Source organism: Magnolia sinica, chromosome 17, assembly GCF_029962835.1.
Source record: "Magnolia sinica isolate HGM2019 chromosome 17, MsV1, whole genome shotgun sequence".
Taxonomy (NCBI): Eukaryota; Viridiplantae; Streptophyta; class Magnoliopsida; order Magnoliales; family Magnoliaceae; genus Magnolia; species Magnolia sinica.
The window spans coordinates 68,699,940-68,724,608 of NC_080589.1; the positions used below are offsets into that span (position 1 = coordinate 68,699,940).

General features: G+C 37.6%; 1 protein-coding gene across 4 annotated transcripts in view; it reads right to left on the bottom strand.

Moving 5' to 3' along the window:
* The window catches only part of LOC131231691 (probable serine/threonine-protein kinase BSK3), a 36,446-nt gene that overhangs the window by 7,577 nt on the left and 4,200 nt on the right, over positions 1-24,669 (bottom strand). For 2 of the 4 annotated variants that reach the window (XM_058227981.1, XM_058227980.1), the window contains 5 exons: positions 21,867-22,087; positions 11,560-11,695; positions 10,222-10,355; positions 10,033-10,138; positions 4,675-4,760 (listed from right to left, as the gene is read on the bottom strand). In XM_058227981.1, coding sequence (XP_058083964.1) covers positions 4,675-4,760; positions 10,033-10,138; positions 10,222-10,355; positions 11,560-11,695; positions 21,867-21,998 — 594 coding nt within the window. In that variant the 5' untranslated portion in view covers positions 21,999-22,087. Of the gene's footprint in view, positions 1-4,674; positions 4,761-10,032; positions 10,139-10,221; positions 10,356-11,559; positions 11,696-21,866; positions 22,088-22,171; positions 22,361-24,669 lie in introns of all 4 variants that reach the window. The other 2 variants (XM_058227978.1, XM_058227979.1) reach the window with 2 other exon arrangements.

The window sequence follows — 24,669 nt, forward strand, 5'->3', positions numbered from 1 at the left end:
CTCGTCCGTGCTCTCCTCGAGCTTGAGCTCGGCCTCGAGCTTACCATTGGAGCTTGGCTTGTTTGCCAAACCTTTCGAGTCGAGCTCGAGGTGAGCTAGTGGATCGAGTCGAGGCGAGCTTACCTCGAATCGAGTCGAGTCTGCTCCCAACTCGACCCAACCAAACACCCAACACCCAACCCGCACCTGACTTAACCCAGCAACCCGACCCAATTCACCCAACCCCCAAATCAAATATTCAATTAATAATGTGTGTATATATAATATTATATAGAGCCATACAGGGTACCTTGTTGTTTGTGCAGAGAGAGAGAGAGAGAGAAAGAGAGAGAGAGAGGAGCTCAAGCATGGCGAATTAGGTAAGGAAGGGAAAGGTTAAGAAAGGGATGGACGGGTATCATATGGTTTAAGTTTTATTTATTTATTTTTTAATTTTTAAATATAGTAACATATATAATAAAATACAAAATATATTCGAGTAGAGCCGAGCCGGGTTCAAGTCGAGCTCTACTATGTTCGAACTTGGCTTGTTTTCAAAACGAGCTGGGTCATATGAAGCTTGGTTTGCGTCGAGTCATTGTTCGAGTCGAGTCAAGTTGAGCTAGATCGAGCCAAGCCGAGCGAGCTTTTAAAGCTAGAGTGGCTCATGTACAACCCTACTTCTAAGCCTAAAATGATATTGGATGATACATGTTTATGTATGGATGAGAAGCAACTGATTACTGAAAGATATTGGAATTATGGTCCAATGGTGTAGAGATTTGACAAGCATATCATAGGCAATATTTGGAAAACACTCGATAGGATGCTAAAATAGGGCGCCTACAGTTAATCCCACTTATTAACTACTTGTATCTATAACCAGTGTTCGAAATATTAGTATCGCATTACGTATCTTATCCTTGGGATACAACTACGTATTGGTTATCGCACGAGATATATCGTTTATTTTGGGTAATTTATCACACTTTTTGTGAAACATTGGGAAAATGGTTGAATTTTTCAATGAAACTTTAGGGATTGTCCAAAAAAGACCTATATACACACATTTAAACAAGGTATTCTATATTAGTAACAATGTTCAAAACGATCACCACCGTTACTAATATGGGTATCGGCCGTAATGGCCAATACGGTGGCATAACAACCGTTACGACCCATGTGACGGTCGTAAAATTTTTTTATCGAAAAGTTCTTAAAAAATATTCGGAAAATCCAAAATAATGTAAATATTCCAAATATATATTGAATTTTTGTTTTGAACATGTTTATGATAGCGTAACGATCCACTCTTTGGTGAGAGTTGTATCTGGTTGTCTAGTGAATTTGTAAACATGGTTATGTGTCTTTAATATTTACACATCACAATCGAGCATTAGAACTAGAAATCGGGAAAAAAAAGGCATAAATACCACTATATATATATATATATATATATATATATATATATATATATATATATATATATATAACGGCCATTGAAATTTCAATTCGCTCAATTCGCTTCAATCTACAATTTTAATCCTAAAAAATATAGTAAAAGTGGTCGAAATATGTTGTAGAATAATTTAGGGAAGTTTTTGGAATAAGAAAAGTGAAAAAAAAAAATTTTGAGAAGAAAAAGTGAATTTAAATAGAAATAAAAGATGGTTGTTTTTCAACCATTACGGGGGTAACAGTGTTATGCCCTGTAATGGCCTACACGGCCCCCAAAGAGGCCGATACGGTCTCAGAAAACCAGCTGCACATTTTCGCCCTCGTATCATGTAATGGTCACGGTCGTTACTAATACGATCGAATTTAATGGTCGTAACGTAACGGATACAGAACACCTTGCTTTTAAGTCATAACATCTCAAAAAAGAAGTGCACCTGATAGGTTTCCTTTGTATAGGTTCTTAAGCTATGCGTTGTTTGACTGAACTAATGCAATTATATTCAATTTGAATGCATAACATTTAGAGTGTATGTGATGATAATTTCATCAAACACTCCTAAATACTTCGAAATTAGTCTCAATTGACAACTGGTTGAAGGGAAATTTTGAAAAAAAAAATTATTTTAATAATTTTTTAAATTTATTTTTAAATTAAAAAAGTGATTTCTTTTTTTTAAAATTGACAAGGACTTAACAAATCAGCATATCAACCCTCATATATGCTTGATTTCATGTTTGGAGTGCAATATTGCAAACAATTTGGGAGAAATTGGGGAAATTTCGAATTTTCCCATTTTTCTCTAAATCGGACCACCTACACTCAAATTTTGAAATTAGAGTATGTGATAATCATTTCATAAAATACTCCTAAATATTTCGAAATTAGTCTTAATTGACAGTTTGTTGAAGGAAAATTTCGGAAAAAAAAAAAAAAAACATGGAGAACATGAAGAACCAATGGATATTGAAATCAAAGCTCCAACTCCATGATTTTTCATACAAAACATGAAGAACCAATGGATTTGTAACCATTTGACATTGACTTAACATAATTTCAACGAAAAAAAAGATCAGAAATTAAAAATGCTCACCAGATTGAACATGTGGGATATATCGACACTACCTGTGTGTTTCGTTTCGCACAGGTGGGATTCAAGATTATATCGTGGGATATATCAGTCGATATCGTCGATATTTAAAACAATGTCTATAACCAACACAAACAGAAAATTAGAGAAATGCCCTATTTGATTAAGTCGTCTCTTACAAATGCAAATTGCTCAAGACTGCAGCTTTTTGAATGTGTTCTTCTATTCAATGCATTCCATAGACACCATTTTACTTAACTTTCAGTTAAATTATATTACTTACATTCCCTTTGATTGTCACATATGTTTCTTACATTAAAAAATCTCGTCCAAATATTTTTCTTCAATTGAAAATTAAATCTCGCCCAAATATGTTCTCATTTTTTCAACAGTCAACTAAGATTTTATTAGAACCAAAAAGGCATAAAAACAACAGCCATCCAAAGGGACAGAAGCAAGCGACCCTCGTAACACTCCATTACATCCCAATGCAATGGCCACCTCCAAGTGGAAAAAAAAAAAAAAAAAACAAACAAACAAACAAACAAGTGAAGATGAAAATTCCCTTAACCAAGTGGCCATAAGAACCCTGCCATGAAAAGATGGCATCAAGACAGTTTAATTATTAGAAACTTGCTCACTATGAAACCAGATTCCAATTGCTTTCCACCTGTGCATTGTGATTGAATATCCTCAATCCAAGTATGCATTGGTTCTATTTCCAATCACCACAAATTCACAACGAGACATATCTAAATGTTATGGCACGTCTTGAGATACCAAATAACACTTGTAGGGAACTTGGGAGTATGATTTATTTACTTGGTGCAACATGGTTGTTGCATCACATCTGAAAATTATCACCATCTGCTAAAATTGATATAGATTTAAGTGCTTATTTGATCTTATGTTCATTAAATATCCATGCCACACAAGCAGCTTCTTTATATATATATATATATATATATATATATATATATATATATATATATATATATATATATATATATATATATACACACACATATAAGAGGATTTCAATAAAGGCATGTCTGGTTACCCAAAAAGTTCTATTCAGATAGCCTTATCTGGATAGCAGCACTGTCCATGGTGTCTCAAGCATTCTTGGGCACAAATCTAAATAAAAATTGGAGATAGGGCAACCCAAAAGGTAGCCTTATATATCTAAACATTTTGGCACATATAGAGTGACTGGATAACACTTGTGGGGACTTGGGAGTATGTTTTGTTGACTTGACCCAACATGGTTGTTGCATCACATCTGTAACTTTGATATTTTTTTAAGTGCTTATTGATCTAATGTTCATTAAATGTCCACGTGACATGAGCAGCTTCTTTTTTATAAGAGGATTCGAATAGGAGCCTGTTTTGTCATACAAAAAGTTTTATTCATTGGTTTGTCAAACACCATTGGCACCAGTTCTAAGAAAATGGGACATAAGCAACAAAATAGCATCTCATGTGGATGGCGCAATCTCAATAAAGAATTAGAAGGACACTTATCTACTGCATTCCCAATAAAGTACACGTTAGGACTACGATCAACTGTGCTAACATGCCACGTGCCCTGATGCCACCGTCCATCTTCAAGGGCCCACATGTACCAGGTGTGCCACCATCAATTGTTGATTGCCTGCCCCACATGGACCACATGTGCCATTGCCCATCTTCAAGCTATGGATGCTAGGTATTTCCACATGCGCTTGTACATGTGTCAGAGTTGCTTTGTCCATACATCGCTATTCCAGGGTGTTTGACAAAAAACAGTGAGGACAACAAAATAGCCTATCCATGAAATATTTTCAAACAAACCTTATCTGGACAACTGTGTCCAAAAATAGCTTATTCAGACACAACTTTCATGGTAACTAAGCAAGCCCTTAAAGATTAAAAAAATGAACCTCTCAAATAAATAAATCAATAAATAGAAGCTCAAAAGGACACAAAAGCAAAAGAACCACAGAAGTGGCACAGAGCTGTCAATGATGAGAGTTCTTAGTCACTTTTGCATGTGCAAACCAATTAGACAAAGCATAGTCTGAAAATATTACAAGAATAAAAGATAGCAAGCTGCATTCAACATACTTTCCCAAAATGGTATCATTAAAGAAAGAAATATGGAACTCACATGGCTAGGAGGAATATGCTTTCCACTGAGAAGATCAAGCAAAAGAGTGCCAAAGCTATATATTACACTTTCTGGTGTTACTCTTCCTATAAGAGAGAGAAACAATAAGGTCGCAAACCGATAGAATATATTACTCAAACTACTAGGACTCGACTATTCAATGATAATCAAATAGTTTAAAGCTTGGATTAGAAGCTAAGTTGCTAATATACCAGAAAACATATGGAAGTTAAATTTTCATGTATTATGCATTGATATCAAGAAGTTTGCAAGCTCCACACGCACCCTCCACATGCACCTATAAATGGTTACACTTGTCAACTAGGAATGCGAATATGACATCCGAGCTGTGTATTATGTGGGGCAAGCATGTAGATCATGCGACCGATAAATAGACCACTCAACAGTTAGGTAGGCTGCACAAATAAAAAAATGAACGGTCTAGAAAAGAGTGATAACTGATATCAAACCTAAGTTCATTGATCTCAATAAAGCAACTACACTCAGGTACTCATGTTAAGTAGAGCATGTTAAACTAGTGACTTGCATAAATTAGAAGAATTGTGCAAGAACATAGCAACAATCACTGAGAATTTCACAATTTATCATGATTACATCAGCAAATGACATTTGAAGCAAATTTCATGGGATAAAACGAAGTTCATGTCACAATGATCAGGCAAGGATATTGAGGCTATTGGGTCACACCAGGATCAATCGAAGCCTTCTTCCTCATAGAGAGAGGTGGATCCTATCCCTATCTATATAGAGTTCTCTTAAGTCTCACAGGCATGCAGCGATCACACTAGTTACAGAAGCATGAGGCGAAGCAGTCATAAATTTGGATGCAGGAGCAAAGAAGCATTTGTTTAAAAATGTTAGCAAGTACGAAATGCCAGGAAGCATGAGTGGGAGCGAGATCCCTAGCGGGAGCCTGATGTAGGCCCACGACCCACCACAAGGATCAACATGTCCCCATTTTAGATTGTTGCTAGACTTGGTACCTAAATGTCAGAAACTGAATTTTACTAATTGTGGAAGATATGAGGGCTAATTCGGATATGTGATCGAAAATTTTGAGGATTATTTCCTAGATTTGCCTTTACGATTATTAGGCTTGCTATCATCTTAGGTAGATTATATTGATTTCAAATCAATCTAATAGTTGGGGGATCTTCATAAAGACTCATGGGGATTTTTTATGGTTGTATATTCCTCTCTACTCAAGCATTTTGGTGCGTGTACTCCTGTCCATTCTTGCAATTTGGTTATCCACATCTCATTGAATCAATGATTGGGTTGCACCATTTTGGTATAAGAGCAGGTCATCTTTCGGGATTTTTGACTCTACATCATCGTTTACTAACTTTGAAGGGGTATACAGAAAGAGTTTGCACAAGTAACCCAATTACTCCACATACTCACAAAGCAAGCAAATCAACTCACACATACAGTAGGAAATCTCACTAACTAAATGGGAGAGCTTCGGTGTGGAAGGAATCCAAAGACCAAAGTTGGAACACATGGACATGTAGGGGAAGGAATCCAAAGACCAAAGTTGGAACACATGGACACCTAGGGGAAGGTCCCCATCAAGATCTTAACTAACAACAGGCAGCCTCGGTGATGCAGGACATGAAAATTTAAATGTGATATGCGAGATTCCAGGCTTTAGATCATACTAGTTCAGAAACAATCACACAAAATTCCACATCCTACATAACGTCAAGCACTCATCAAGGGGAATCTACGCGGGTCTAGGCCTACACATGCGAGGGCTGGATTAATTAAAATTATAGACCAAACAATGCTCCAAGGAGAGTAAATTCATCCACACATGCACAAAAATATTTCCCCAATCCAAGGGATTCACAAGTTTAATTTGGGGAACCCTAGGGTTAAAGAAAATGGATAGAAATTGAGGATTTAGGACAATTTAGGGTTAGGGTTAGGGAAATTAAGTGAGAGAAGAGTGAAAGAGAGGAGAGAACCTGTAACCAGCCCGTGCGTATTGACAGCAGGTTGAGCCTGATGCACGTGCGCTGATGGCTGGCCACACGTGTGTGGGGCCCACAAACCCAAAAATCGCCCTCTTGGGTCTGGTTGGCTAGGGCTGAGTTTCAAAACCTTCAAGTTTCAATTTGATCCGATGTACGGTCTGGGCGTGGTGCTCCGCCGAAGTTTCAGCCTTCCTGCAGAGCCAGATTCTAGAATTCCGCTGAAGAGAGGAAAATCGTTGCAATAAAGAACATATTTGTAGCGCAGATGATTGTGGGAGATGAGAAGGGTGGATGGTAGAAGAAAGGAACGAATCGGGATAGATGTGGTTTTGCACCACGGTAGTTAGCCCTTTGAAGAAGGGAGGGCTTCGCACCCAATTAGGTTTTCATAACTTGGAAAGGGGGGGGGGGGGGGGGCATGCATGTGAGCGAGATGTCCCCATCACTCGGCTTGTGAAGACACCAATGACCAAATTCTCCGACTAATGGAACATAACAAAGAGTCGGGAATTAAGGTATAAATTCCCAAATTCTATGGTTGTTTGCATGATTGGTTAGGCAAAGTGGAAAAGATCTTGAGGGTAAGGAAATCGCAGGGAACCGAAAAATAAAGTTAGTAGCTATGAAGTTTTCTAGTCACGTGTTAGCATGATGAGACAATTTTCGAGCTGAATAAATCGATCAAGGTAAGGAGAAAGTAAATTCTTGAAAAATGATGAGAACGATGTTAAAACGGAAGTTCCTACCTATGACTTATGCATGTGATCTCTATCAATGATATCACAATCTACATTAAGGTAACAAATTGATAAATGGATGCACCATAAAGTTTCAAACGTTAACATCATGGTAAGGGTGTCGTGAGCATGAAGACCAAAAGATTTCAAGATATCCTAATGATTTTAACTAGGACATAAAAAAATGAATTGGCTTTCAAAGATGCATTTAAGATATCTGCATTAAAAACCGAGAGAATGAATTTGGGACTTGGGAGATAATTTGGTGCCATACAAGGACCATCATCATTGATGGGGTAGCATGCTAAGTTCTAACATAAGGCAACCATAAGACCTCTCATAGGTCAAGGAACAACGAGTCAACGTTCAACAATGAAGCCAAACCCCAACCCGTGGGTAAATGGTTATGACGAAGAGCTAATGCACTCAAGACGAGGCAAAACAACACTCCTTTCACATGTTTTAAGTGTGGGCAACCAGGATATCTCTCTTTTCACTGTCCTGAACATCAACGGTTAAGTGAATTTGGATGATGAAGGAGAATATGTTGAATGCACTCCCAACTTTTTGCAAATGAAAGCCACGGATGACACAATATAAAGAAAATGCATATGAAGATGGGCCGCATGTTAAGGAAGATGTTGTAGATGTGTGTGGTGATAGGGACAAAACATTGGTCATCTAACAAAGTATGACATCGGTGCCTCGAGTGGTTGATGAAGGGCAATGGTTGCAATAGGATATCTTCTGCATCACATGCAATTCTGGTGTAAAGATATGCACAAATCTAATAATGGGAGAAGTGAGAAGATTGTCTCATAAGAAATGGTGGATAAATTAAATTTAAAGAACACCAGCATCCACATCCACACTAGATGTTTACGGGGTGAAGTCTCTAATTAAGTGTTTATTGTCCTTCTCTATTAAATCTAAGCAAAAGGATGAGGTGTGGCGTATGGTGTGGCTCCCATGGATGCATGCCACATTTTGTTACAAAGACTATGGTTGTGGGATAAAGATATAGAGCAATGGACTCAAGCTAACACCCATTCATCAAAGATGGTGTTAATATTACATTGCTCCAAAACATCTTCCAACACCAAATCTGATAAAGAGGAGGATCAGAAATTGCTCAGTGTATGAAAGTTTAAAGAAGAAAGGAAGAAAACCAGCATCATCCATGTCTTAGTTGCTAAAAAGAAGCAAAACAGTTAGATGGTCAACTTTTCATGCAGAAGCTCTTTCATGAATATCAAGACTTGGTGACTGAATAACTCCCAACCAAACTTCCTCCCATTAGGAACATTCAACATCACATTGACTTGGCACTAGGTTCAAACATGAAGGATCTTACGCATTATCGAATGAGTCTAGCCAAACAAGCCGAATCCCTACTAATTGAATGATCCGACATAAAGAAATTCAAAAGAAGAAAGGCAAAAGAAGAAAAAGAAGAGAAAGAAGGGTATCAAAGAGAGCAGAGGCAAGTACTGAGAAGCTGCAAATGAACATCCGCAATGAGAAGATATACAAAGAAGGTGACTTGGTTGGGTCACTTGAGCTTTGGATCTGCCTCATTTTTGGGCTCATGCCCTAAAATGTTTCGGTAATACAGATGAATGACGTTGATATGTCACATACATCACACTGGGGCCCACAAATTTAAGTCGGTCCTTCATGGACTGATCTTCGAGACGGAAATACTCACCTCAAAATCAAACAACATGAGTAATAATGACCTATTTACCGGGTATTTACAGTGGAAATAAAAAAATAAAAATCAAACCACTCCTTAGAAAATGTATTTCAGATGCAAATACAAAATGTACTTGCATTACATGACTTATGAACCATTAAAAAACTGGAGAATAATGAAGTAGTCTTCAAGAGGGCTAAAGGGAAGGTGATTTTTTGGGTTTTTGGGATTGCCCAATTTAAGGGTTATAAATTGGAAGATGTTAGGGTCTTCCAAAGGGCACTCCTCTTATGTAGGCGAAGCAGGCTGATTTCTCCTCATCCCTTTTCTTTACTGCTACTCATCATATGCTCTATATTTCATGCGCGCGCGCACACACAAAATAAATAGCAGAAAAAGGCATTTTCAATTTTTTTAATGTATTGATTTTTATGGACGCAATCAATATATTGGTTGGGATATAATAGTTTCTTTTCCCTTGAGATCAGCCAGAAGAGATGCAGTAGTGTTTTTTTTTTTTTTTTAACCAATACCAACAGCAATATCACTCTACTAGACAAGGTCCAAATATTGATGTTGTTAGGGATATTGGTTTTTCAGAAAACCAATACGCATTATCACTTGGCTGATATATCTGCAAGGATAGTGATCCTCTCCCTTAAACATTGATGTTCTCCCACATAGGTATTGTTGACACACTGAAGGAAAGAAGTCAACTCAAATGTTACCATCTTTGATCCAATGGTCAAAACTCAGACCAGACCTAGGTGGAGTCCACCATGAGATTAAGTTCATAAGAACATTGCAGGAAGATTATCCAAGTATGAAAGAATAATTAAACAGCACTTGAAGATATGATCACCACAAAACAACCACTCCCAAATAATTTAACGACAAGATTTCTTGTTTGAGAAGGGGTACATACCAGTTCTCAAATACTCTGGAGGAGTAAATGCCAAATTAGTACTATAACTTTTTCCATCCCGACTATTCTTCATCAGACCAAAACATGAGAGCCTAGGATTACAGTCCTGCAAACCACTAATCCATGATGAGAGAACTACATATCAAGAAATGCAGAAAGGGGCAGCAAAATTAGCAAACTGGTACTAACATCATCGAATAAAATTCTATAAGCATTAAGATCATGATAAAGCGCTCGTCCTTTGCTAGTACAATATTCTAGAGCTTGAGCAAGATGTAGAACCACCCTTAATCGCATTGCCCATTTCATAGGTTCTGCTTCCCCTAAGCCATGCAAATGATCAAATCCATTGTTAGCACCAAACATGGAGTCAGAATCACACACACACACACACACACACACACACACACACACAAATGATGGCATCGATTTCTGACTAAAAAATAAGCAAAATGAAGGCAAACAGTGATCCAGACAGAAACATAACTTTTGACTGTCAGCAGCGAAATAGGTCCAAATACAAGTCCTGCAACTTCAATTCCAAGTTCGTATACCATATTGTTCATTCATCTTGTTTTGTATTATTCCAACTTCATGTTACAGTGTCAGACACAATGCCATTCTGTCCCAGAATGCGACGAACACAAAAATAATTTGTAATCATACCAGAAATTATTGCCCGGAGAAGTTACAATTGAAATAAGCAAAACAAAAGCATATAATGAATTGGAAACATAAGTTTTGAGACTATTAGCAGCGAAATAGGACAAAGGACCTGCAACTTCAATTCAGTGCAATTTAATTGCATATAACAGGTTGTTGGTTCCACTACAACAGATCGCAGAGGGTTGAATACCATTTCCAACATCATCATTGGATCCTCGGAATAATGGCATTATTTTACTTATCCTCGCATGGGAAGAATGGCATCATGGCAGAAAATCCATATACGCAAACATCATAATAATTTAGGAAAATTGCAGAGACTCTCTCTCTCTCTCTCTCTCTCTCTCTCTCTGAGAGATTGTCAAGATCCAAATTGGATGTTTAACAGGATATGTTGTTCATTCCAAACCAACAACCAAAAGCTAAAACAGTAGGCATGTTAACCAAATCATAGTCCAATCAAGTGTCGAGTGAAGTTACATGAGCAAATATCAGACAGGTGAAAACGTCCAAAAGATATTAATAAGCATTCTTGCCAGGAGCTCTTCGTCCAAGTCAGAAGTTGTCCTTGACAACAAAAAGTTTTCATCTTTGATTTTCTTTTTTCTTTTGAGGATAGTTTTCATCTTTGAGTTATATTCTCTTCTCAAAACTAAATAAAAATAAAAAAATAAAAATCTATAAGTTATATTTTATGGGCAAACCTGGAAAAAAATTATGACTGAATCAAGTAAAGGCCATAACAAATAATGAAACAAAATGTTTTGTAAGCATGCTAAAGCAGCAGGATACATGTGGAGGCAACCTTGAACTTGCAGTGAAAAGATGTTATGCAAGAGTGCCATTGGGAATAAAACTTACAGTGAAAAAGGTGTTTTGCAAGTGTATCGTTGGGCATAAATTCAGCTACAAGCAACCTCTCATCACCTTCACAACAGCAACCAAGTAAATTTACCAATCTGTGATTGCGGAGCTGACCCACAGATCTTGCTTCATCCTGAAGTTTACAGAAAACAAAAAAAGTTATGGTATCATGTGGACTGAGTCAAAGCACGGACAGGAAGATCAAATTACTGGAATACAGGTAGTCTGGAATCATTGCTGAAATTGAATAAAAATATGTTGAAGTAAAGAGGGTTATAAAATTATAATGATTGAGTAAGTGTCCCAATGACCAAAGTATTCTTCTGGGTAATTTGGAAAATAAGAAACCAAAATGGTCAATCTTTTTTTCTTTTCTTTTTTTTAAAGGAAAATTTCATTGATGCAAGAGGCTATACAAAGATTCGGGTGCCACTGTCAACAAAAATAAAAAATAAAAAACAAAAGAACAGCGACACCTATCGTGAGTAGAAAAGGAGGGTTAACCCTCTCTTAAATTGCCTAAGCCTACTCTATCCAAAAATAGGAGCCCACTAACAGTAGAGGGGAGCTCGGACTGGGACCGGTAGAATGAGGGTAATTGATAGTCGCTGGCTTTGCGGGCTAGGGTGTCAGCCACTGAGTTTGCCTCCCTAGGAATGGAGTTTGATTTCCCGATGGGCCATGAGAGCATTAATCCTGGCTATCCAGTACCAGATGGTCCACGCAGGGGACACCGAGTTGGAAAGGGTATCGATCATGGATTTGGAATCACTCTCAATTTCCAAATTGTTAAGATCCAGCTCCACACAACGCATGAGGCCTTCCCAGATGGCTTTTATCTCAGCCTGGGTGTTGGACCCAAACCCGTAGCCAGTTGAGAAGGCGAACAACACCTCTCCGTCGCAATTTCTGCAGATGCCGCTGCCACCAGACGGGCCAGGATTCCCAAGAGATGAACCGTCGATGTTGATCTTAAACCAGCCGCTTCTGGGCCTGGTCCATTTGACCACCTGGACTGGTTTGTAGCTGACAGACTTCCCCTGAATTCTAAGAGCTGAGAGGGTATCGGCTGAGATGTGACTGATAATTAAGCCTACTCTATCCAAAATGGTCAATCTAACAAATTCTAAGCCTACTCTATCCAAAATGGTCAATCTAACAAATTCTAAGCCTACTCTATCCAAAATGGTCAATCTAACAAATTGCGTCATTTAGTAATCCAGAAAACATGCTTTGGCATGGATGTATTACGACAACGCCTTTCTTTGAACTTCATCGTTCAGCAAAAAAACAGACATTGACCATCAAAGTGGTGTAAATAAGTCATTAAACAAGTATTTGTCCAGCACCACAAATACAAGATCTATGAGCATCTGGGTAGTAGTCTAAGGATAGATACAACTATAATTTTGCTTGATAATATGTGTATATAATTATTCTAAATGTGGAGAAATTTTTTTGGCACTATTGAGTAATATCATCCAAGACATTCAAATCAAATTACTCTTACCAACACAAACACACAACTGCCACTATTGATATTGGAAGTTTGAAACTGATAAAGGGGGAGCTGCCAATTCTACAGACTTCGGTTAAAAGAATGCCATTAAGACAGTAGATTAAATAAAACTCCAAATAAGATCAGACGCATGAACTTTGAGAAAGGAACAAGAAATGTGGTACAAAGAAATCATATAACATACTAACATAAGAAAATGAATACCCATTGATGAGGACATCCGCACACCATCTGTCCGAGTGTATGCGACGAGAAGGAGAGCACCGGTAACTTTATGGCTTGACGACCCATACATGGGGCCCACTGGGCCTGGATCACCATGATCTACATCCCGAGTAATGGGCCATTGATCTTCATCATTACATCATTTCAACCATTGGATCGCGATCGGGGAACATTATCAACGTCAGATCGAGATCACGACCACTTGTGGGGCCCGATAGTCAATATATAGGCCATTTGATGGCATAGATTTGTTTTAGGGTTTATTTCATAGTTTATTTTACATTATGGACCATTTATGAGATTTATGTTACGTTTTTTTTTTAAAAAAGTTTTAGGGCATGATTTGGTACAATGACGTTAAGTAAAGGGCATTACTGTAATTTTCCATTGTTTGAGAATATAAAAGAAAGGGGGGCGTGTGAACCTCTCCACTGCTTTGGTTTAAAAATAATAATAATAATAATAATAATAATAATAAAATCTCAAGTTCTCTCTCCTTCTTCATGAGATTTGAAGATGGCATCCAAGTGCATTGGATTTGGGTTTGGTGCAAAGCCATTCATATTCAATGGATGTGCGAAGCTTCCTTTTTATCTTCCCATCTTTCTCATTGCTCAAAAGGTATTCTTATCAAACTTTCATCGCTTTCTTCTTCCCTTTGATTATACCCATCCAAATCCTCTCTTTCTTCCCAACATCCCCATTAACCCAACCAAACCCTAACCTTTGAAATCATCAAACCTTGCCAAAACCGTCCACACGTGTGAGCCATCCTAGCTGGCCATACGATAAGCCCTACACCCCTCCTTGTTCTGAATCCCTAACTGATGTAGGACCAATGCATGAACTAAGTAACATATGAGATCAAATAGCTGAATTAAGATATTTAACAAAAAAACACTTAGCATTGGTCAAGGCACACCTGACTACTGCAAGTGTTGTGGTCTCTTCTCCTTCTACTTCTTCAACGCTCACCCTAACCCTAATCTAAAACCTAGATCCCCAAATTCCCAAATCCCCTAAACCCTAGGTCCCTAATTACCCTAATTGGCCTAAAATCCCCAAATACCTAACCCTCCACTCCTACAATTCCCATCAATTAGGACTTGAAAAACCCAAATCCTTAACCAATCAATCAAGTCCTAATTTCAGTTTTCCCTAAATCCCATGAACCCTAGATTAACCTAAACCCGAATTGAGCAAACCCTAGGTAGTATTAGCTTCCCCTTTGAATTTAAAATTAGTTCTTGTGCTAATTGGATGTTTCTACATCCATAAGATCATATCGGTTAATGTTTAATGGTCAAGCATTGCGTAGTTATTACATGTGGCTTGAACTTCCCATAGTTAAATGCTTGATTCTTGATATATGTGATGATTTAGCGTAGTTTGTGAAATTTAATTATTTAGATTAAATCGCTGATTAATCTCACTTATTTATTTAGTCACGTGCATGCGTCTTGCATCACCCATGAGTGGAAAAACAAGGAGCAACATGTTCACATGGTGAGAGTAGCTGAAATGAGGATCTTTAGACGGATGTGGCAGAACAAGGAAGGATAGAATTAGAAACGAACGCATTCCAGGGAACTTAGGTATAGCACCAATAGGTAATAAGATAAGGGAAAGTAGACATGGATGTTTTGGCCATGTGTAAGAAAGACCAAGAAGTGAACCGGTTAGGATGAGTTGACTCAAGTTGAAGGCTCTAGCAGAGCAAGGGGAAGGCTCAAGAGGACATGGTGGAGATGGTAAGAAAAGACTCCATGACCTATGGCTTTACTGAGGATATCGTCCTTGATAGAGTCAAATGGTGGAACAAGATTCATGTAACAGACCCCAATTAGTTGGGATAAGGCTTAGATGATGATGATAATGATGATGATGAGTGGAAAAATAAATCAAAATGGAAGAACTAAATCATATTCTGAATGCATGGCCAACGAATTAAAAAGATTGGATAAGGACCTCTACCACATCTATGAAATGTCCAACTCGCCTGAGTCTTTCCAACTCGAGGGTAATGGGGTAGGCCCATGGCCCACCATAGGGCTCATCATGTGCTGATTTTGGGCTGTTTGTTGCAAGATTTGGGCATAAATGTCAGAGATCACATTTACCATTTGTGGAAGATAAAAGGGCCGATGTAGAAGATATGATTGAAGATTTTTGAGGATATTTAGTAGATTTGTTTTTGTTATTTATGCAAAATATTTGTTGGTGTGATTGTTATTATCTTAAATATAATTATAGATTGATTTTAAACCAACATGAGGTGTGCTCCCACCTTTCTGGGGAAAAAAATTATGTGTGCTCCCACCTTTCTGGGAAAAAAAATTATATTGATTTGGAATCAATAAAATAGTTGGGGGATCTTCATTAAAAATTTCATGGGGACCATCTTTTAAGGTCCGAAAAAGAGGGAGTGCCGGAGTGGTGTAGGAGGTAGGGCATTCCACATTACTAATTTTATGAGTTTTTGTTTAAGTCAGTGTAAGAAAAAAAATTCAATTTTAACTAAGATGTTCTTCCTCTCTGCTCAAACATTCTTGTGGTTGTACTCTTGTCCATTCTTGCATTTAGGTAACAACATCTCATTTAGTTGATAACTACGTTGCATCATCTTGGCATTAGAGCAAGTGATCGTCAGAAGATTTTCAACTCTATCTCATCTCCTAATGACTTTGAAAGAGGTGACATAGGAAGAGTTTGTGCAAGTAACTCAATTCATCCATGCACTCACAAAGCAAGCAAATCAACTTACGCATGCGGTGGGTAATCTTACTAATCAAGTGGGAGAGCTCCCATGTGTAGGGAATTTGGAGACCGAAGTTGAAGCACATGGACACGTAGGGGAAGGTCCCCATCAAGACCCTAACCAACAACCAGGGTGTGCCAAAACGGTTACGTATCGGCCGTAACGGCCGATACGTAACGGTAACGGTAGGAACCGTTACGCGTTTCGGGGTCGTATCGGCCGTTACGCGATTTTGTACCCGTATCAGCCAATACGGGCCCGTAACGGGCCCATAAAGGCAATTTTTTTTTTTTCCATTTTAAACTGTTTTTTTGAAACCTATGGCTTCCAAACTGTTTCTCACTCCTTCTACTACTAATTTCGACTAACTTTGGCTAGGTATTTGAGATAAAAACACATTATATTACAGATTTTTTTGAATCAAAGCTTGGTGGGCCATTTTTCAGAAATTCGTCAAAAATAGGTATTTATACTTTTTTTAATATGTTTTGCTGTTTTAATCATGTCATATGATGTGTTAATCATAGTAGAACATGTTAATGTGCATTTTACAGATTTGGGGTGCCATTTAATAATTTTTTTATATTTTTTTCTATTTACGCATGAATTTTGGCCCGTTTTTTTAAAATTCGAAAACTCAATTTTTAATGGTTGTTTTGCTGTTTTAATCATGCCATTTGATGTGTTAATCATAGTAGAACATGTTAATGTGCATTTTACAGATTTGGGGTGCCATTTTATATTTTTTTAATATTTTTTTCTATTTACGCATTTATTTTGGCCCTTTTTTTGAAAATTCGAAAAATCATTTTTTAATGATTCTTTTGCTGTTTTAATGATGCCATATGATGTGTTAATCATAGTAGAACATGTTAATGTGCATTTTACAGATTTGGGGTGCCTATTTTTTTCTATTTACGCATTTATTTTGGCCATTTTTTTGAAAATTCGAAAAATTATTTTTTAATGATTCTTTTGCTGTTTTAATGATGCCATATGATGTGTTAATCATAGAAGAACATGTTAATATTCATTTTACAGATTTGGGGTGCCATTATATATATATTTTTTATTTTTTTCTATTTACGCATTTATTTCGGCTCTTTTTTTGAAAATTCAAAAAATCATTTTTTAATGATTCTTTTGCTGTTTTAATGATGCCATACGATGTGTTAATCATAGTAGAACATGTTAATGTGCATTTTACATATTTGGGGTGCCATTTTATATTTTTTTCTATTTACGCATTTATTTCGGCCATTTTTTTGAAAATTTGAAAAATCATTTTTTAATGATTCTTTTGCTGTTTTAATGATGTCATATGATGTGTTAATCATAGTAGAACATGTTAATGTGCATTTTTACTTATTTGGGGTGCCATTTTATTTTTTTAAAATATTTTTTTCTATTTACGCATGAATTTTGGCCCTCAAAAATAATTGCAAGCACCTAAATGTAAGATATTTTCATATTACATTCATTCTAATATATCTATCATGGATAGTAGATAGTTAGAAAATTAAATATATGAATTTTGTAGTCAAATTTAGGTTATCTGGTTCATAAATTCATTAGACAGTCCGATACAACTTCTCACCAAAGAGTGGACCGTTACACCACCATAAACATGTTCCAATTTATAAATGAATGCATATTTGGAATGCTTAGAATATTCCGGATTTAAAACATATTTTTTCATATTTTTTTAGCAAAAAAAAAAATTTGCGTCGTTACGGGCCGTTACGCCCCCGTATCCGTATCAGTTTTGGAGGTCACCGTTACGCCAACCGATACCGATACGGGACACCTTGCCAACAACAGCCAACAGGTGGCCCCTGGCTTGTGAAGACATCAATGATCGAATTCTTCGATTATCAGAACATGACAGAGATTCCACAATTAAAGTAAAAATTCTGGAATTCCATGGTCATTTGCATGTTTGGCAACTTCATCAATTGGCCAAGCAAGGAGGAAAATGTGTTCGAGTACAAGGAGATAATGGATAATTGGAAAGTTAAGAGTAGCTATGAAGCTTTTTGGTCACACATTAGAATGGTGGGTCAATCTCTAAGCTGAATGCATCCATCAAGGCAACAAAAAAAAAAAAGAAAAAAAAAAAAGAGTAAATTTCTGGAAAAGGATGAAAAAGAAGTTAAAAAGGAAGTTCCTATCCGTGACTTATTATTATTATTATTGAATGCTGATTACCTCTACCAAAATGTCACAATCTACATCAAAGAAAGAAATCAGGAAATGAATATAATAAAAAGTTTCATAAATTGACATTGCGGGTAGGGTTTCTTGAGTATGAAGATCAAAAGATTTCAAGATATCTTAATGGTCTTAACTCAGACATAAGAAATGAATTGGCTTTCAAAGATGTATTTAAGATATCCAAGGCATAAATAGTTACATGTATCAAAAAACGATAAGATAAATTAATTTGGGACTTGGAAAACGATTTTGTGCCCCATGAGGATTGTCCTTAATAATGGGACAACAGACTAACTTCCCATGTAAGGCAACTACTAGGCCTCCCATAGGTCAAGCAAAGATAGACCAATATCCAAAAATGAAGCTAAACCCCAACCTAGGGTAAGGTGGTTATGGATGAGGGGCAAATGCACCCAAGACAAGGCAAAATATCACTCATTTCTCATTAAGGCATTCTGTAATGATAACAGTGGATGTAATAGCCACCACCATTACCTTTACGATACGGGGGTGTAACGATCGTTACAAGGGCTATAACGACTGGTCTCCTTTTTTTCTTGCAAAAAAATAATCCGAAAAACCTATATCGGCCTCATAAAGGACCGTTAAAGGGCCTTTACTAGGGGGTACCGGGCCATTACGGGGTTGTAACGGCCTTTATGGGTCATTTTTTCCATTACGGCCGTTACGGCCTTTACGACCCCATAACGTGTAACGGTTGCCACTGTTACCTTTACATAATGGCCTTTATGGCCCCATAATGGCCTTTACGACATACCATGTTTCTCATACTTTAAGCGTGGGCAGCTTGGACATCGCTCTTTTCAATGTCCTGAACATCAATCCTCAATTAAAGTGAATTTGGATGAGGAAGGAGATATGTTGAATACACTATTGACCGTATGAAAGCTGAGAATGACATAAATTATGACGAACATGCATACAAGGATGGGGCAAATGTTGGGAAAGGTGCAGCATGTGTTTGGTGATGGGGTGAGTCATTAGTCATCCAACGTATTTTGCTATTAACATCCCAAGTGGTTGTTGAGGGCATGGTTCTGAATGTTGATATCGGTCGGCATATCGGCCCTAGCAGAAAAATGATACTACACGACATCGGGGCCGTATCAACCCGTACTGAACCCCCCCCCCCCCCAAAAAAAAGAGGCAAAAATTATTAGGGGGGGATGAGATATTTAAGAATCTATCATTTATTTATTTTTTAGTTATTTATTTATTTATTTACTTTTTGTTTTGACCATGTATTCAATGATGTATCATACCATTCTTTAATGAGAATAATGTTTGTCAATTTGATTTATTGAAGGTCAACTGAATAAGCCCTAATTGAACAGAAATCAAACATGATTTGGTAAACAATGGCCCCTTACATTGGAAATACAACAAAAAGAGGATGAAAATATACACCAAAAAAAAAAAAAAAAAAAACAGAAATTAAAGGTTTACCCTTTCCAATTTTTCCCGTAATGGTCTACTTTGCTTCGATTTGTCGAATCACATTCAAATCATTTTTTTGATCCCAAAATAAGTCTAGATCTAGCCTAAAATGAGTTTTTAAGATTCTTCCATGGTTTGAATGAAAAGAAGAAGAGACGTCAGTGATTTAAAAACAAAATTAAAAAAAAAAAAATCAAAATTGGAGTTTTATAGGCGTATTGGCCATATCGGCCCTGTATCAGTGCCAATACGCCCCGTATCAGCCACTACAGGCCGATATGGGTCAATTTTTTCATATCGGGCTGATATGACCCTATATCACGTATCGGTTCATTTCAATATGGATATGAAACGGCCATATCGACCGGTATGATACCAATATTCATATCCATGGCTGGGGGCCAATGGGTGCGATACAACCACACAACTTCTGGTGGTGGGAAGATATGTACAATTTTAGTAGACGAGAGAGCAATGAGAACATAATCTCGCAAGGAATGGTGGATAAATTAAAACTCAAAGAACACAAGCATTTATGTCCATACCATATTTGTTGGCTCAAGAGAGAGGGAGACGTTTTTGTTAACTCCACGTGCTTAGCTTTCTTCTCTATTAGATCTAAGCAAGGTATTTTGTATTGGTAATGGTGGCCGTAACGGTCACAACCATTACTGATAGAGTATTGGTCATAACGGCCGATAGGGGGCGTAACGACCGCTACGACCCCTGTAACGATTCAAATAAAAATTTTGCCCGAAAAATTCTGGAATAACATCTAGAAAATCTAGAATAATGTAAATATTCCAAATCTGTATTCATTTTTTGTTTTGAACATGTTTATGGTAGCTTAACGGTCCACTCTTTTGTGAGTGTTGTATTGGGTTGTTTAGTGAATTTATGAACATGGTTATGTGTCTCTAATGTTTACACATCACAATCAAGCATTGAATTAGAAATCGGATAATGCATATATACCACTTTTTTCAAATTTTTGAAAAAATGGCTCTTAGAGCTTCTATTCGCCTAAATCGCTTCAATCTACTATTTTAATCCTAAAGGCTATAGTACAAGTGTTTGAAATCTGTTATAGAATGATGTAGAAATGTTTTTGGAATGAGAAAAGTAGAAAAACGAGCAAAAAATGGATTTACATAGAAAAAAGAAATTAACCATTATGGGGGTAACGGTCGTTATGCCCCGTAACGACCATTATGACCCCTGTAACGGCTAATACGGTCCCAAAAAACCAATTGCCCCTTTTCACCCCCATATCGCGTAACGGTCACAGCCGTTACCTATACATATCGGCTTTTATAGTAGTATCATAACAGATACAAGATACCTTAGATCTACAAGGATGAAGTGTGATTTGATGTGGTCCCATGAATGCATGCCATATTTTATTGAGGAGACCGTGGTTGTTTGACCAAGATATGGTGTAGTTAACTCAAGCTACCAATTCTTTTGTCAAAGATGGTGTTAACATCACATTGCACCCAATTAAATAGTTACTAATGCCTAGATATGATAAAGAGAAGGGTAAAAAATATCTCGGTGTCAACTGCTAAAAAGTTCATAAACAACAAGTGTGATCACTCATACAATGAATAAACAAATGAATGAAAATGACAAACAATTAGATATGGTCGTTTCAACTGCTAAAAAGTTAGAAAACAACAAGTGCGATCACAACTTGGGAACAAGTAGGAAATTTGTGTGTCAATGTGTGTTTATTTGATAAGTAGGAAGTTGAATTTGTTTGAAAGAACAAATAAATGAATGAAACACCACTTTTCTATGATGTAGATGGTGTGGAATTCTAAAAGCCTAATACATAGCACACAACCATGCTCTTATTTAGAGCCAACTTTAATGGTTTCAAGGACTTCTGAAGGGGCTAATGCTGTTAGAAGACCTCCCGTAGAGTAATAAGACCAACAAAACTAGAGGTTCAGATATGGTGTTGCATTGTTGCACAAATTTGGTAAAGAATCAAGAGTAAACACTAGAAGTAAATCTTAAAGAACTTAACCTTGGATCAATTCAGTGAGATGAATATCATACCCTAAACAGAGATCAAACACAACAAAAGAATTAAAGAGAGGAATCTTGATGGTCCGATAGGCATACCAAGAACTGCCGTGAATCGGGCCAAGCCGATCTATTAAAGCGCTTAACAGCAATCCGCCTTTGATTGTCCAGCTTCCCTTTATAAACAACATTTGGGGCTTTTTCTCCATGTTCAGACACAATATTCTCCATAGCAAAACCAGCTGTAGCAACCCTAAGTTGATCAAAAGAGTACTCGCAGAATGCAGGCACGTCATCAACCTCATTCTTCTCCTCATTCTCTGCAACAAGAAGCAAAAGGATCACTCTATACATCCAGAGAGAAGAATAAATAATCACGAGCAATATAAAATCACTGTGCTCACCCACATCGGGAGCTTCAAGAACGGCCCCCTTAAATTGTGAATCCCAGCAGCATGGACTGAGACTGGACCAGCTACAGCCCATCCCAATACAAAAGGGTAAAAACTACAAAGACGTGAAGCTTCAGTCCGAAAGACTCTAAACAGTTCTTGCCGTCCAAAATAAGATAATTATCACTCTTTGCCAGTTCCCTGTAATTCCCAATTCAAATAATTTCACATTGAATAATCATATACCAGTCAACTTATCTGCAGATGAAGTTCAAATTCACGAGTTTTGGAGCTAATGCCTTCAATGAGATGACAGTTTTAGGTATTTATTAAATTCTTTCAATGACCTACCAACAAACTTCAAACTTTAAAAGAAATAACATGAAAGAAGAGCTCTGAGCCAAAGAAGCATCATATGATCCTCTGCCTGAGGATGTAGGGTATCCTCAGCCTCTTGAGTATGTACAAGTGAGTAAGGCTGTCGAGAAGTCGGGTTCGGGTCAGGTCTTGATATCCCCATGCCCAGATTACTCAGGCCCCGGTCACCTCAGGTCAGGTCCTACTGGGCCCAGGTACCATATTTGAGGTCCCAAATCTAGTAAGGTCCCCGTCAGGTCTAAAGAGCCTTCCTTTGGGTCAGGTTCAGGTCTAACTTTTGAGAAAATAACAATAACACAATGCCATTACATGTGCTGCAATGAAAGTGGTCAAAGCACATGTTCTTGATGCTATCACATGCTTCCAGTGATCCTAATTTTTTAGTTCTGGAGTTAAAGGTGAGCCATTGAAAATGTTCCATCCAGCATTCCACATTAACCTACACAAATGTTGATAGACTGTGATGGACGACGATGATAAACACGTGTGGCCCACCACTCTCTCGATATGGTATCATAGAGGTAAAAGATCCAGTATCACATTCTTTTCCCTTTTCTTTCACTCTCTCTCCTCTTCCTTTTTTCTTATCCACATGGTGAAACCCAAAGTCGTTTGGGGGCTGATCTACGCAAATATCCATCATTCGTTGTTCAACCAACATATGGTAGGTTGTCCACTTGTGCCTTGTGAGTGTGCTTTCGGCCCACTTTCGTATACAATCATTTTAGTGGTTTAGAGTAGGCAATTGTGCATTGATGGTTAGATTTGAAGATCAAGTGCAGATCTTGAGATCATGATTGGTTCCTCATATCCGTTATCAATCAGTCCATACATGTGGGGATGATATTGATCTATGTTTTTGTAAAGCATTTATTTAGTGAGTTCAAGTTCAAGTTTTTCCCTTGGTGTTTGATCTCTTCTTTTCCTTAATTATGGATGTCAAGAATGATGTTAATGGTAGTCATCTGCTGTCATCCGAGTCGATGAATCTTCAAATTAAATTGACCAAAGCTAATGGTGACAATTATTTCAATGTACCACATCTGTAGCAGTATTTCTTACAGGAAAAAAAGATATTAAAATATCTAACGTCCACTGAGCCTATTAAAAGCTCAAAAGATTGTGAGGATTGGGCGGCAAAGGATGCTTAGATTAGGGCTTTTTTATGGAACCACATATTAGTGCAAATATTACCTTTTCTTTAAGACGGCAAAATAAGTTTTGGAAATTCGAAAGAGATATATTCAGGTGAGAATAATTTGACTCCTATGAGTTTAATGCAAGGGCATTTTCACACCGGGCTCGAGTGGGGTGGCCTGTGGGATGCGGGGGCACACTCGGGTTGGGTGGCCCGTGTGAAGTGGAACCCATGTGAAGTGGGGCCCACGAGGAGGTTCGATCGAGGTCCTAACCCATGCGATGTGGGGCTTGGGCTATGAGATAAAGGGATTGATTCGCTACTCTCTATTAGTTCGAGCTTTTAGAGCAAGCAGTTAATTGTCATATATCAAAGTGGTATCGGAGTATGAGGTCTCATATTCGAGACTCCTCACCGGGGGTGATTAATGCAGGGGCATTTTCACATTGGGCTTGAGTGGGGTAGCCCGTGGGATGCAGGGACACACTCGAGGTGGATGGCCCATGTGAAGTGGAACCCATGTGAAGTGAAGCCTACAAGGGGGTTCAACTGAGGTCCTAACCCATGCGATGTGGGGCCTGAGTTATGAGATAAAGGGATTGATTCGCCACTCTCTATCAGTTCGAGCTTTTAGAGCGAGTGGTTAATTGTCTTGTCTTGCATCAGAGTTGCTTCAAAACATCTTTGCGTTTCAACAAGAGGATAAGAGTATAGGCAAGTATTATTCGGCATTGTGGGATATGTGGGATGAACTGAATGTATACCATCCCTTATTGATTGATTATGAGACCATGAAACGGTAGCAAAATGAATTTTGTGTTGCCAAATTCTTTCATGGTCTGTCATGTTCGAACCTCTACGAGCTCAAATTCATGGTGGTAGTGAAGTTCCATCTATTTGGAGGCATTTGCCCACATTTGACATGCAATTAGTATAAATACTTTGCATGCATCTTCAACTGATCAATTGGCATTTATTTCTTCCTCTGGTAAGG